This window comes from Dromiciops gliroides, chromosome 4, assembly GCF_019393635.1.
Source record: "Dromiciops gliroides isolate mDroGli1 chromosome 4, mDroGli1.pri, whole genome shotgun sequence".
In the NCBI taxonomy this organism is placed as follows: Eukaryota; Metazoa; Chordata; class Mammalia; order Microbiotheria; family Microbiotheriidae; genus Dromiciops; species Dromiciops gliroides.
The window spans coordinates 128,945,797-128,957,927 of record NC_057864.1 but is presented as its reverse complement, the minus strand read 5'-3'; the positions used below and the strand labels follow the sequence as shown (position 1 = coordinate 128,957,927).

At 39.1% G+C, this 12,131-nt stretch overlaps 1 protein-coding gene across 1 annotated transcript; it reads right to left on the bottom strand.

The window, feature by feature from the left end:
• Positions 1-2,146: 2,146 nt before the first annotated feature.
• Positions 2,147-11,477, bottom strand: LOC122753683 (histone H3.3A). Its single transcript, XM_044001271.1, has 4 exons — positions 11,343-11,477; positions 9,573-9,726; positions 8,219-8,372; positions 2,147-2,796 (listed from the first exon to the last, which is right to left on the bottom strand). Exons 2-4 carry the CDS (start codon positions 9,698-9,700, stop codon positions 2,668-2,670), a joined length of 411 nt encoding a protein of 136 aa, XP_043857206.1. The 5' UTR covers positions 9,701-9,726; positions 11,343-11,477; the 3' UTR covers positions 2,147-2,667.
• Positions 11,478-12,131: the final 654 nt, after the last annotated feature.

Sequence of the window (12,131 nt, the reverse complement as noted above, 5' to 3'; positions counted from 1 at the left end):
ACATTTTTTCTAACTTGTCATTATAAAGTATATGCCATCATTCATCATACCCAGTCTTTTCAGGTAAATAACCTAGGTTTTAAAAGATGAAGAAATTAAAAGACAAAGTCTAAGACTTAAGATCTCATACAATTGACACTTAAAATTAGTCTCATCCCAAGTTTCTAACCTCAGAGTGCTTCAAAGGAATTAAGGTTTCAAAGTGAAGTTTTAATGCTTAAACACATCAATTATTAGTATAGCAAAGAATTTTTCTTAAAATACAAATTTAAACTGTCCAGCTATTTGTTTCTTGGACTTTGCTTACAGTTGAAGTTAAAATATCACTGTTATAACCACCCAAAATAGTAAACATTAGTTTTTTTTTTTTTTTTTTTTTTTTTTTTTTTTTTTTGAGATATTTTATTTTTTCCTTTACATGTAAAGATAGTTCTCAACTTTTGTTTATACATGCTTTACAATTTCAGATTTTTCTCCCTCCCTCCCTCCCCTCCCTCCCCCCTCCCCTAGACAGCAGGTAATCTGATATAGGTTATATCTATATATATCTATACATATACATATAAACATTAGTTTTAAGAATTAAGAAACAGATCATTGCATCCTGACTCCATGTAAATGTTTAACTTTTTACTATGATGACTTGGTAATTTTAAGGGGAAAAAAGCCTTGCTTCGAACAGTATAAAATAGAACATCTTTTAAAGTCTCTTTAATGAAGGTGTACATTTTGTAAAACCTTGTAAGATCAAAGTAGAACTTCAAATCATTTTTCTCCTTCAGTTTAATATTGAATCCTAAGAATTTGGGAAAAGGTTTTAGCTTTGATAAGTCACTTATCTCACTCACCTCCAGCCTCCCTTGTCCTTCCATGCTCTCCAACCCAAACAATTTTACTTTCCTTTGCTTTATGGGAGAGTGACATCAATTAAGTTCTAATGCATTTATAATTTCAGAACTGAACATATGAGTACAAAGCACACATATATAATGGCTACTACCATTTATGTAATGCTTTATAATTTGTGAAGCTGCATATCTTACATAAACCCCATGTTTTAGGACTGGAAATAAATATCTATAATCGTAATATTTGGGTATTTATCTTCAAACTTTTTCTAATTTTAAAAATTATCTTGCCTTAAGTTTTAAAGGGTGGTTCTAGAACATGAATGTATCTATATCATTAGATACAGCACTTTAGTTTAACCATGTAAGAAATCTAGAGAAGTAAGTACTTCTCACGAAACAATATTGAATATATAAAAGTAGATGGTTTATATCCAAATAAAGTTAGGTGACTAGTTGGAAACTCTCAAGTTGTCTCAAATTGATTTATAAAATGCTAATGTAATTGTGACAAACTACCCCCCAAATATATTTCTACTTGAAGTATACAATATTAAACTACTTCCACATAACCACACTATCAGAATGTTCAATTAAAGATTACCAATGTAAATAATTAAATGATATTGGGTATTTAATGCAAAGAGCTTACTGAATTTGGAGGCAAAGGACCTGGGCTCACATCCCAGTTCTACTATTACCTGTATAACCTTGGGTAACTGATCACCTGAACTTTCTGGGCCTCAAAGGTCCTTTTTTCAAATTCTATCCTGGATGTATGCACCTTAGGTTAGAATCTGGTATTCAGCTTTAGTACCCTAATAACCTCTTATAGAATTCAAACCCTACTGCTAGTTATTCAATTTGCCATCAATAATTAAGGTTCTAACCATTTTGGGGGGGGGGGAGGAGGGATGGTTCTAACCAAAGTAATGATTAATCAGGATTACTGAAATGTACCAATTACAATTTGCTAAGTGGAATAAAATAAACCAATTACTGAAGATGTGAAAAATTAAATGGTTCCAGTTTCCTTTCCTTACTAATGCTAAACTACAAACTTTCTATGACCAAAACACTTTAAAAAAAAAGAATGAATTTGATACACTTGTTTTTCAGGGTTCAAATAGAGGTTAAACATTAAAACCCCTTCAAAAGAGGAAATCTTCAGACGTGGAATAGGATTTTTCTATTATTTCCAGAAATGAATTTAAACATTCCATATATTTGCATATGCAGCTATAGATGCATATATAAGGATATATACATGTGGTTGAAAAATCAAGACCAAAAGCAGGTGTAGTTTAATGTATTTTAATAGCAAACTTACAGGAACAGCACAGAAGACAGACAACATTAAAAACATGTACTTGCATGTAGGACAACTCAGTTAGAAAAGTATAGTGAATGGATGGAATCTACCGTATGATAAAAATGCTACAAACACCATTTAGTTGCCGTCAATAAGAAATTTACTTTTTAAAAAAATCCAAATGCTGGCATTGTCCAGAAAAATTTAACAGGTTTATTTATAATTGTTATAAAGTTGAATTGTTGAAACTTGTTCACGGAAACATTTTTGACTGCATTAATGCTTTATGTCCTCGCATTTATATTCAAAATTCACACACAAATGAAAATGGAAAAAACTTGCCAATACCTGATTCTGTCCCCTATTTTTCCATTCGCAATCATATACTTAGGTACCTTTTGACCCCATGGGAAAAAAATATCTAACGTTCAGAACTACCAATAACAGGAAGAAGAGATTTTTTTTTTCTGTTTTGAGAATGAAGAATGTTTCCCCTCATAGTAGAGTTTAAGCACGTTCTCCACGTATGCGACGTGCTAGCTGGATATCTTTTGGCATGATTGTGACACGTTTGGCGTGGATAGCACATAGGTTGGTGTCCTCAAACAGGCCAACCAGATAGGCTTCACTTGCCTCCTACAATAAGAAAAAAAAATCATTAGATTTTACATATTCAATATCCAAGCATGATTAAAGAACTGAAAGATTAATCAGGTTGTGGGAATCCTCTCATTATTTAAATCTTTCATATACCTATTTTACTAGATATTATATTAGCTTAAAAACAAGAAAGTATTTGAAGCAATTCTAACAAAAGCCTGGGGTTTTTTTAGGCTCGATGAGCACAAGTCTGGGAAACAGTAGCCACCTAAAATTGGACTTATCTTACCTTTTAATAGCTACAGAAGACACATATAACCTGACATGGGAAGGTGAGAGGAGGTCAGATATTCAGAATGAAAAAAGGGTAAAGATGTCTAAATGTTTACTAAATATATTACAAATGAGATGATTCTATCAAGAATCACCTTGGCTACTGGCAATATTAAAACTTTGTAATTCAAACCTAGAAAACTAACTTTCATAAAGGAAATTAAATACAAAACAAACATTTGCCAGGCACTTTGCTAGGTGCTGGGGCTACAGATTAAAAAAAAAAAATCAAACTGTACCTGCCCTCAAGGAGCTTACAATTCTACTGCAGGGAAACCAGATCTGTATATACAAAATAAAATTGAACTTTTTTTTTGGGGGGGGGGGGGAAGTTTGCTTTAAGTGGGGGTTACTAACTGGGATAACCATCCTATGATAGGAAAGAACCTACATGAAAAGACATGGAGGGAGACCAGAAACAACATTGGCTAGTTTATCTTGGAGTAGGTGGTGGTGGTTTAACTGGAGTCAGATTGTGAAGTACTTTAAATGCCAGAAAGAAGAGTTTGCATTTTTATTCCAGAGGTAATGGGGAGTTAAGATTTTCTGAAGATGTAAATGACTGTCATACCTGTGTTTTAGAGAGTGGAGGTAAAGAAACCAATGAAGAAGCTATTGTGGGGCAGCTAGGTGGTGCAGTGGATAGAGCACCGGCCTTGGGCCTTACAGTCAGGAGTTCAAATCTCGCCTCAGACATTTGACACTTACTAGCTGTGTGACCCTGGGCAAGTCACTTAACCCCAACTGCTTCACCAAAAAGAAGAAGCTATTGTGATTTTCCAGGTGAAAGGTTGATAAAAGGGCCTCAATTAGACTGATTGTATTAGGAGAGATGGGGACAGATGGTGTGGATCCACAACTGACAAAATTTGGCAAATGGCTTGGAGGTTGGAGGTGGTTAAGTTTAAGGAGCTGAGTTACAAACCTAGGTGGCTAGACGATGGTGGTACCCTCAACAGAAATAGGATGGTTATAAGAGGACTAGGTTTGGGTCAAATAAAACAAGATCTGTGGGGGGACATATTGTGAGCTCGAGATGCCTAAGGGTATGTATATCTAGCAAGTACTAAGAAATGATATAAATTGGATACTAAAATTACAAGTCACTGGCATAGTTCATTCATCCTGTGGTTGCTGATATCACCAAAAGAGAATGAAGGCTCAAAACAGTCTTAAAACTATGGTTCCCTGCCATTTTTTTTGGGGGGGGGGGCAGTAGGTAACACCACAAAGCAACTGTATTCACTTTAAACTATTTCCTAACCTTTCCAACACCCTACAAATATAATCATTCCACTTTCACTCTAATCCTACCCCATTCTTTCTTTCCAGGTCCAGCTCAAATCCAACCTCTTGTATAAAAAGACTATTTCAGTTCATAATCATCTCTCCCTAAACTCCCAACTTTTAGAATTGCCCTCAAAATACCTGGGGCTCAGTAATTTACTAACAGGGCAGTTGTGGCTCTAATTTAGGCCATCCCAAACTGAAGAAACAGAATGGGGTATGTACAAAAAAAATGCACAATAAGAATATCTACATAAATCACTCAAACTCAATCATTCACTAGAGCACATCAAGAATTCCTCTGGGCAGGGCTAAATAATGCTGGCTTCAACTTAAGTTCAAACACCTGCTTATTTAGTGTAAGTGTGAGATACATTTTCCAGGTTCTTTGACTCAATAAGTCAAATAACTCCCATCGGTATTCATGGTAAATACTCAATATTTTTAAAGTGATAAACTGTCCAACATGCATCTATGGCCCTCTTTTAATATATTGCTAAAATTCACATCCAAGTTATTATAAGTAAACAATGTGTTAGAGGGGTAAAGGTTCAGAGATTAAATTATAAAATTTTATGTTCTCACTATATTTTTTAAATGGGAAGAACTGAGACTTAGAAGAATGGTGTTTTTATAGATGCTAGTTTTGCCCATTCTTAAGACTACAACTCTTCTCAAACAAGGAGAATATTTGGAGAAATCTCAAAATACCAAAAAATATCAATCTCTCCTACCTTAACAGTCAATTCAATCACTGTGTTAAGACATAATAGATAATAATAATCCACAGGAACCAGCATTTAGCCAAATATATTAAATAGCTAGTTTTCATTAGCATGAAATGTAATCGTTTTGTTTTGGGAGATCATTTAGCAATATAATAAATGCTTTTTCCTCCCAATTTACACTTCTGTGACTTCCTTTTGTTTTTTAAAGTCTTTGGTTTGCTATCCTTCCTGTTTTATCTCCAATTACTCTCTTCCACCCAAACTGTGTTCCCTGAACACACTTTGCTCCTAGCATCAAGATATGGATCACATATAATCCTTCAAGAACCAACTCAAGACCTAGGAAACCTTCCCCTAATCACCTTAGAACAAAGGGATCATTTCCTCTCCTGAGCTATTAATAGCACTTATGGTCTATCTTGTTATGCCAGAAATGTTTTATCTCCCCCCAAATGGACTCTTAAGGTTATTGAAAGTAGGGATCCTGTCATAATCTTTCCCTATCACAAGTATCAAAATATATTATTTGAGCTAAGAAAAAGATTTCAGAAGCATTTGACCTTAGCTTTTAATAACACTCCATTATGCAACAGCCTTCCAAATTCAAGTTCATAAATTGGTTTACCTGGTAGAGGAAGAATGTTTAATAAACATGAAGCATCTCAATATCTGCTAAAAGCTGCTGTGTACCCAAGCCAACAAGCTCATTATCTACCACAACAATATTGTCTAAGACCATCTAATGACTTGTACTACAAAAACCTATCTAGGTGAGGGGTGATGTGTATGTGTGTGTATATATATTTTCCATATTTCTTTCTGGTTCTTTTAATTTAATTACAGAGCATGGTGTTAATACCAATACATAGAAAGCAGCAATATGGAACCAGGTGGGAACATAGGTCATTCCATTCCCCGATACTGGGCTGGCCAATGAAATTTAATGCTCTAATGCAAAAGTACCCAGAAGTTACTGTCATGTGACAATACCCAAAGAGCAAAATGGGAAGGAAAATATTAGAAATGTGAAAAAGAAAACTCCTCCTTTAACTAAACAGCCCCAAGAATTCTCAGGTGAGGAAAATTCCCTCTACTAATGCATCTCCACAGAGTGGCCCAAAGCACTGAGTGGTTAAGAGATTTTCTTAGAGCCACACTGCCAGGATGTGTCAGAGGGAGCACTTGAATCCAGTTCCTTTAGACTAAGAGTACAAACTGTTAATTATTAGCCCAAATAAAATATCACAAATCTATTAGATCATACGAAAAAATGACTTAAGAGATTACCTGTGCCACTGCACCTTGCTATTGGCATAAAGGAGAGATGGGGTGATATGGCAAAAAGAATACTTGTAAGATAGTATTTTAAACCAAATGAACTACTGAAAAAAAGGTGGTCTCAGATTCCTATGAAGCTTAATCTAGTGCATAAACAGCTAGTTTTAAACCAAGTATAAGGTATAGCAATAGATGTTTGATGGAAATTTGTAGATGAGAAATTAGGTACAGAATTTTTATCCAGGCTATTAAAGATGTTGACAAGCTGCAGTGTAATATTAGTATACTATTACCCCCAAATTTGGACATCACCTCAAAAGGCTGACTTTTAAGGAATGCTGTTAGAATAGTAGCTTTAAAATAAGTATTCTGTAACCCCATTAGCATTTCTGAATTGAAAAAATTCAGAATGAACTTGTAATTTTTTATTTTAAAATGACATCTTAGGTCACTGTGATTAGCCATGAACATTTAAAGCTTATTTATTATAAAGTGCTTTCATGAAGAAAGATAATTCATATGGTTGTAATTCCCATACTTTCAACTCACCTAAGAGTTAATGGATGTCTACTTCTGAAATTCACCAATCAAATGAAGGTTAGACTAACCATAGAAACAGCTCAACCAATTACACCTTAGAGTAGAATCCACCTATCACATCCTCTAGCACATAAAGCAACAGAATGGCACAGCTACTGCTTTCATGAAAATGTCACAAGTTATGTATGTGTATATAAACATTTTTTAAATGGATCAAATTAAGTGAAAACCAGCTTTATGGAGTTAGTTACACAAGCAGTTTAAAAGATGTGAATATTCTGAGCCTTGATACAAGAAAAGCAGTTAATTATACATTCATATTAGAGATTTCTTGGAAAAATAACCTTGAAAATTCACTCATTCATATAAACTTATCAAGGATGTCTCCTTGTCAAGGTCAAGGCAATAAACCTCTAAAGACATTTTACTTAAATTAGTAAGATTTTAAAATATTTCTAATTGTATCAGAAATTTCTAAGTATTAGCATGCCAGATTTGTTTCTGCACATATTAAAATGATTGTTGCTCAGCTTTTTAAATATGTCCTCAAACATACTAATTTAAATCCCTTCCCAACTTATGGAATTTAAGACCTAGGGCTAATTTCATACCCCTAACAATGTTTTCTAAAGCAAATGTCCTTTTGTTATTTAAAAAAAAAAAAAAAGCCCATTGGACTTGGAGACAGAGGAACTGGCTGAGTCCTGGCTCTGCCACTTACCAGTTATATAAACAAGTAACTGTGCTTCCCTGAGCCTATTTTCTCGATTGTAAAATAGAGGTAATAATTGCAGCTATTTACCTCACAAGGTTGAATGAGATGACATGAAGCATTAAATAAATAGAATTCACCTCCAACTCTGATTCAGTAGTTATGTTCTGGGCAAATGTTTGTCTCCCTATGCTCAACCATTATCCATTACTATCACTTTCAGAGTATCCCTACTTCTACTCTAAATACTGAATTCTCTTTCCCCCTTTCAAAGAGCCTTTCAGGACACAGTAATAGCTGACATTACATAGGGCTTTAAGGTTACCAAATCATTTCACAGACATTATTATCTCATTTGGGCCTAATAACAGTATGTAAGGTGTGTACTACAGTAACATCCTGTATTATACAGCTGAGGAAACAGGCTCTCAGACACTTTAAAGGACTTGGCCATGGCCATACAACTAAGATACTAGAACAGATCTAAAAATGTTCCCCCTCACTTCCATGTTTGAAGGACGCTTTTTTTGGGCATACTGAGATCCTCAAAGGGTTAGGAAAAAAGTCCCTCCAACTTTACCTGCAAAGCACCAATTGCTGCACTCTGGAAGCGCAGATCTGTTTTGAAGTCCTGAGCAATTTCACGCACCAGACGCTGGAAGGGAAGTTTACGAATCAGAAGTTCAGTGGACTTCTGATAACGTCTGATTTCACGGAGAGCCACAGTACCCGGCCTTTAAAAAAATTAACATTAAGTTATGTTACTAAAAAGGTTCACATATAAAATATTTAACCTAGTATGCAAAAACATTTACTTTCTCAAAAAATCAGACTGCCAAATTTCAAGTTCCTATTAAATTATAAAGTAAATCAGGATGAGGAAAAAACCTTTTGATTAATATGAAACCATCTCGTTCCATTTAATTTACAAACCAACCTAAATGACAAACTTTGCTTAATTTTATCAACTTACATAAGATATTTAATTATGACATTAGCAGCTTTAAAGGAGGAAAGAAGCTCACTCTGCTAATTCAATGTTGTCTCCCTCCCCATGTTCAGGATTTAAGTCCCACCTCCTTTATTTTATTATTTTACTTTTATATTTAAACTACATTTTTTGCTCATGTAATGTACTTCTGGTATCAGCAATATGTGGAAGGCTATATTAAAGAGATCATTTTCTTACACCATCACCACTTTACTACCTACTGTCCATCCCTCATGAAGATTAAATATGAATGATCTTGACAGCCCAGAAATTTTTCCAAGATGCATTTATTTATTATTTGATATTTGTCAATAAGAGTTTTATCTCTAACTCTAAACTCTTCCCCCACCCCTAAGTCTTTATTTTAGGCTGAGTGAAAAATTATTTACAGGGGTTGCCTGTAACTCAGACAATTTCTGCCCTCTAATGGTAGAGGGTTTCAACTACAACTCTCGGAGTATTTCAACGCTAAATAAGCAAAAGACAGATGGAATTGTGCCAATTGGAGTATACCGAAATAATTAACTTTTACGTGTAAAATTTTAAAGTCTTTATTAAAATAATTACTAAAACCAATTTTAAAAAATCTATCCAAAGTATATTCAAATGCCTGCAAATTCATTTTTTTTGCCTTTTACCTTAAAAAATTAAATACTAAATAATCTATTCATAAACATAATTACTTGCACCACATATGAATTTCCTTGAGCTCAATGATCAATTCATAAGGCTTTTTCAAAATTAAGTATTCATAACTAAAGCCTCTTCCAACAAATGAGTTGTGCTTCTGCACAATCTGGCATTAACAAGAACGTATTATGGAAAAAAATACATCAAGGCTTTCCTACTGTAAAAAAGTTCGCTTTAAATTCACATTTCCCTTTGGTTAAGGAGTATTGCAACACCACAGTGGCCAGAGTCTTTGTCCTAGTGATTTTTATACCTGTAACGATGAGGTTTCTTGACCCCTCCAGTAGAGGGCGCACTCTTCCGAGCGGCTTTTGTAGCGAGCTGCTTCCTGGGGGCTTTACCACCGGTGGATTTACGGGCAGTTTGCTTGGTACGAGCCATGTTCCTGAAAACTTCTCCTTATACACCTACCGGCATTCAAAAAAAAAAAAAGAAAAGAAAAGAAAATCACCATCTTCAATTGCACACTAGTCCTACCCCCAAATAATTAATTTCCAGAAATAGACATGGTTTCTAACGAAAACAATGCCTACAATACGAGATCCATTTTAAACGAGCTTATTTCTCTTCCCATCCAACGACCAGCAACTGGGAACATAAATCGGGGCTCGAGAGAAGAGCTGCCACAAACACCAATCATTCCGCTCAAGCACCTATTCCGAGCGGCCTGAAGACGACCCCCCCCCACCAGCCTTCCATCTAATTTCTTTAATTAATGAAAAAATTAGTGAGGTCTGGTTTATACAAGTCTAAAATAATGGAGACAACAAACCACCAAAAAAAAGGTCGAATCCAATTACAGCTTCCCCCCCCCAATATTTAGCCCCCCCCCACCCGCTCTGTGGCTGTCGACACAAAAACGTAAATATCTAAAAACCTTTGTTTTTTTGGTCCCTACGTTAAAAATCTAAAAATCAAAAAAATCACCAGGGCACAACCGTCACCAAACGCGCTCCCCCCCCCCCCACAAAGCAATGTCTCCCCGACCTTTCAGGAGCCTCGCACAGAAATCTCCAAGTGTCTGCTCGCCAACACTTTAATTAACCCAAAAGCGATAAGCAGCACCCCCTCCCCCCCCCCAGCAGCACATAAACTTTTGGGTCTGCCTCCTCTCCCGGCGGCTTCTCCCCGCAATGGGTCTCGCCAGCCCCGCCGCTTTAGTCCCCAAGAGCCTGGCACGGGCACAAACTCGGCTCCCCAACCCCGAACAAAATGGAAACAATCACAAAATGTATCCCATTCCCCTTCCAAAGAGACGAAATACAAAATAGCTCGAAAAGACGCTTGCATACCCCGCCACGTGCTACCTCCCGAAATGCAAAAGTTTTTTTTTTCTATTTAAAATGCATCAAGTTTTCATTTATCCGGAGTAGGGGAAGGGAGAAAATTTCCCTCTTTTTTAAAAAAAATTATAACAACAATGTTTCTCCCCCCCCTTTCTCCTCCTCCTCCTTCCTTTCTCGAAATAGAGGAAGAGAGACGGGAGGGGGGAAAAATATGGTCGGTGACCAGAGAAAAGAGACAAGATGGTGAAGCTTAGCAACAACTGTGGGGAAGCAGAAAAAAGAGAATTACCCCGGGGTGGGAAGCGGCGGCGATTTGAAGCCCTTTTCCGGCCCGCAAAAGGGGAGCTGGGGCCGGGGGCCGGTAGCTAAGGGGCTCCACGGGGTCGTGGTGAAGGTTTGAGGCGCGGGGAAGGGGCGGCGAGCGGGATTTTACCGAAGAAAGAGGGGCCGGGGGCGCGGGGAGGAGGAGGAGGGAGAGCCCGGGCTTCGCCGCCGCGGCGGTTGCTGTTCTCGGGCTGAGGCAGAGACGCTGGAGGAGCCGCCGCCGCCGCTGCCTCAGGAGGCGGAGGGGGGGGGGCGGGAAACTCGCTCCTCACGCCGATTTCTGAGCCAAAAAGTTTGTGGGGTCGGGTTGGAGGGAGCGCGGGTCAGTTCCCCGCGACCCCCGAGGTCCGATTCTGGGGCTGGCGTCAGGCGGGGCTCGGTCCTGGGCAGCCAGGCAGGGAGAGAAAACTTACCCCCCTTCTCTTTCGGCTTGGGCTCCGAGAGCGAGAGGCGGCCCTAGCGCTGGAGAGCTACGGCGGCGGCGGCAGCGGCTGCGAACACAATTGAAAGATGGCTGACACCGAGGCTATCCCCCCTCAACACCCGCCCGCGCCCGCCCCCTCCGCCGCGTTCCCAGCCAATCACACACAATGGAGGGAAGGCTCGGCCCCGCCCCCTGTTCCACCGTTCGCTCTCCCTCCCTCCCCTCCCTCCGCCCTCCCCCCCTCCTTCTCCTCCTCCCTCCCTTCCTCTCGCTAGTTCGCTCTTTTCTCCCTCCGCCCCTCCCTTGACTTCCCCCGGCCGCCTCGCGCTGTGTGTGTGTACAAACACAAAAGACGTGCGGAGGGGGGCCGCGAGGATTCCGAGGCTCGTGCGGCCGCCGTTCCTAACCTCAACCCCCCCCTTCCCCCCAACATAGACATCCAAACCCCCCCTCCAATCCTTCACCCAACCTGCACACGTCACAGCTCCCCTCACCCCCCTCCTTCCACCTCGAACCAGGGCGCGGGGCGAGAACCAGGTGGAGAGGGGAAACAAGGGTGGAGGAGGGGGGGAGGGGGGGGCGTAAGGGAGAGACCTTCGGAATCCTCGGACCGCAACGAGGCTGGGGGAGGGGAATGTCTGGGGCTAGGTGGGGGGCGGCTCGCCCCACCGCCCACGCGCCTGTCGAGTCGCGCGCGCGGCCCAGAGAATCTCTCCGCCGCCCCCCCCCCCCCACCGCAGCTGCAGTAGCAGCAGCGGCCCCGAGGGAACCCCCACAC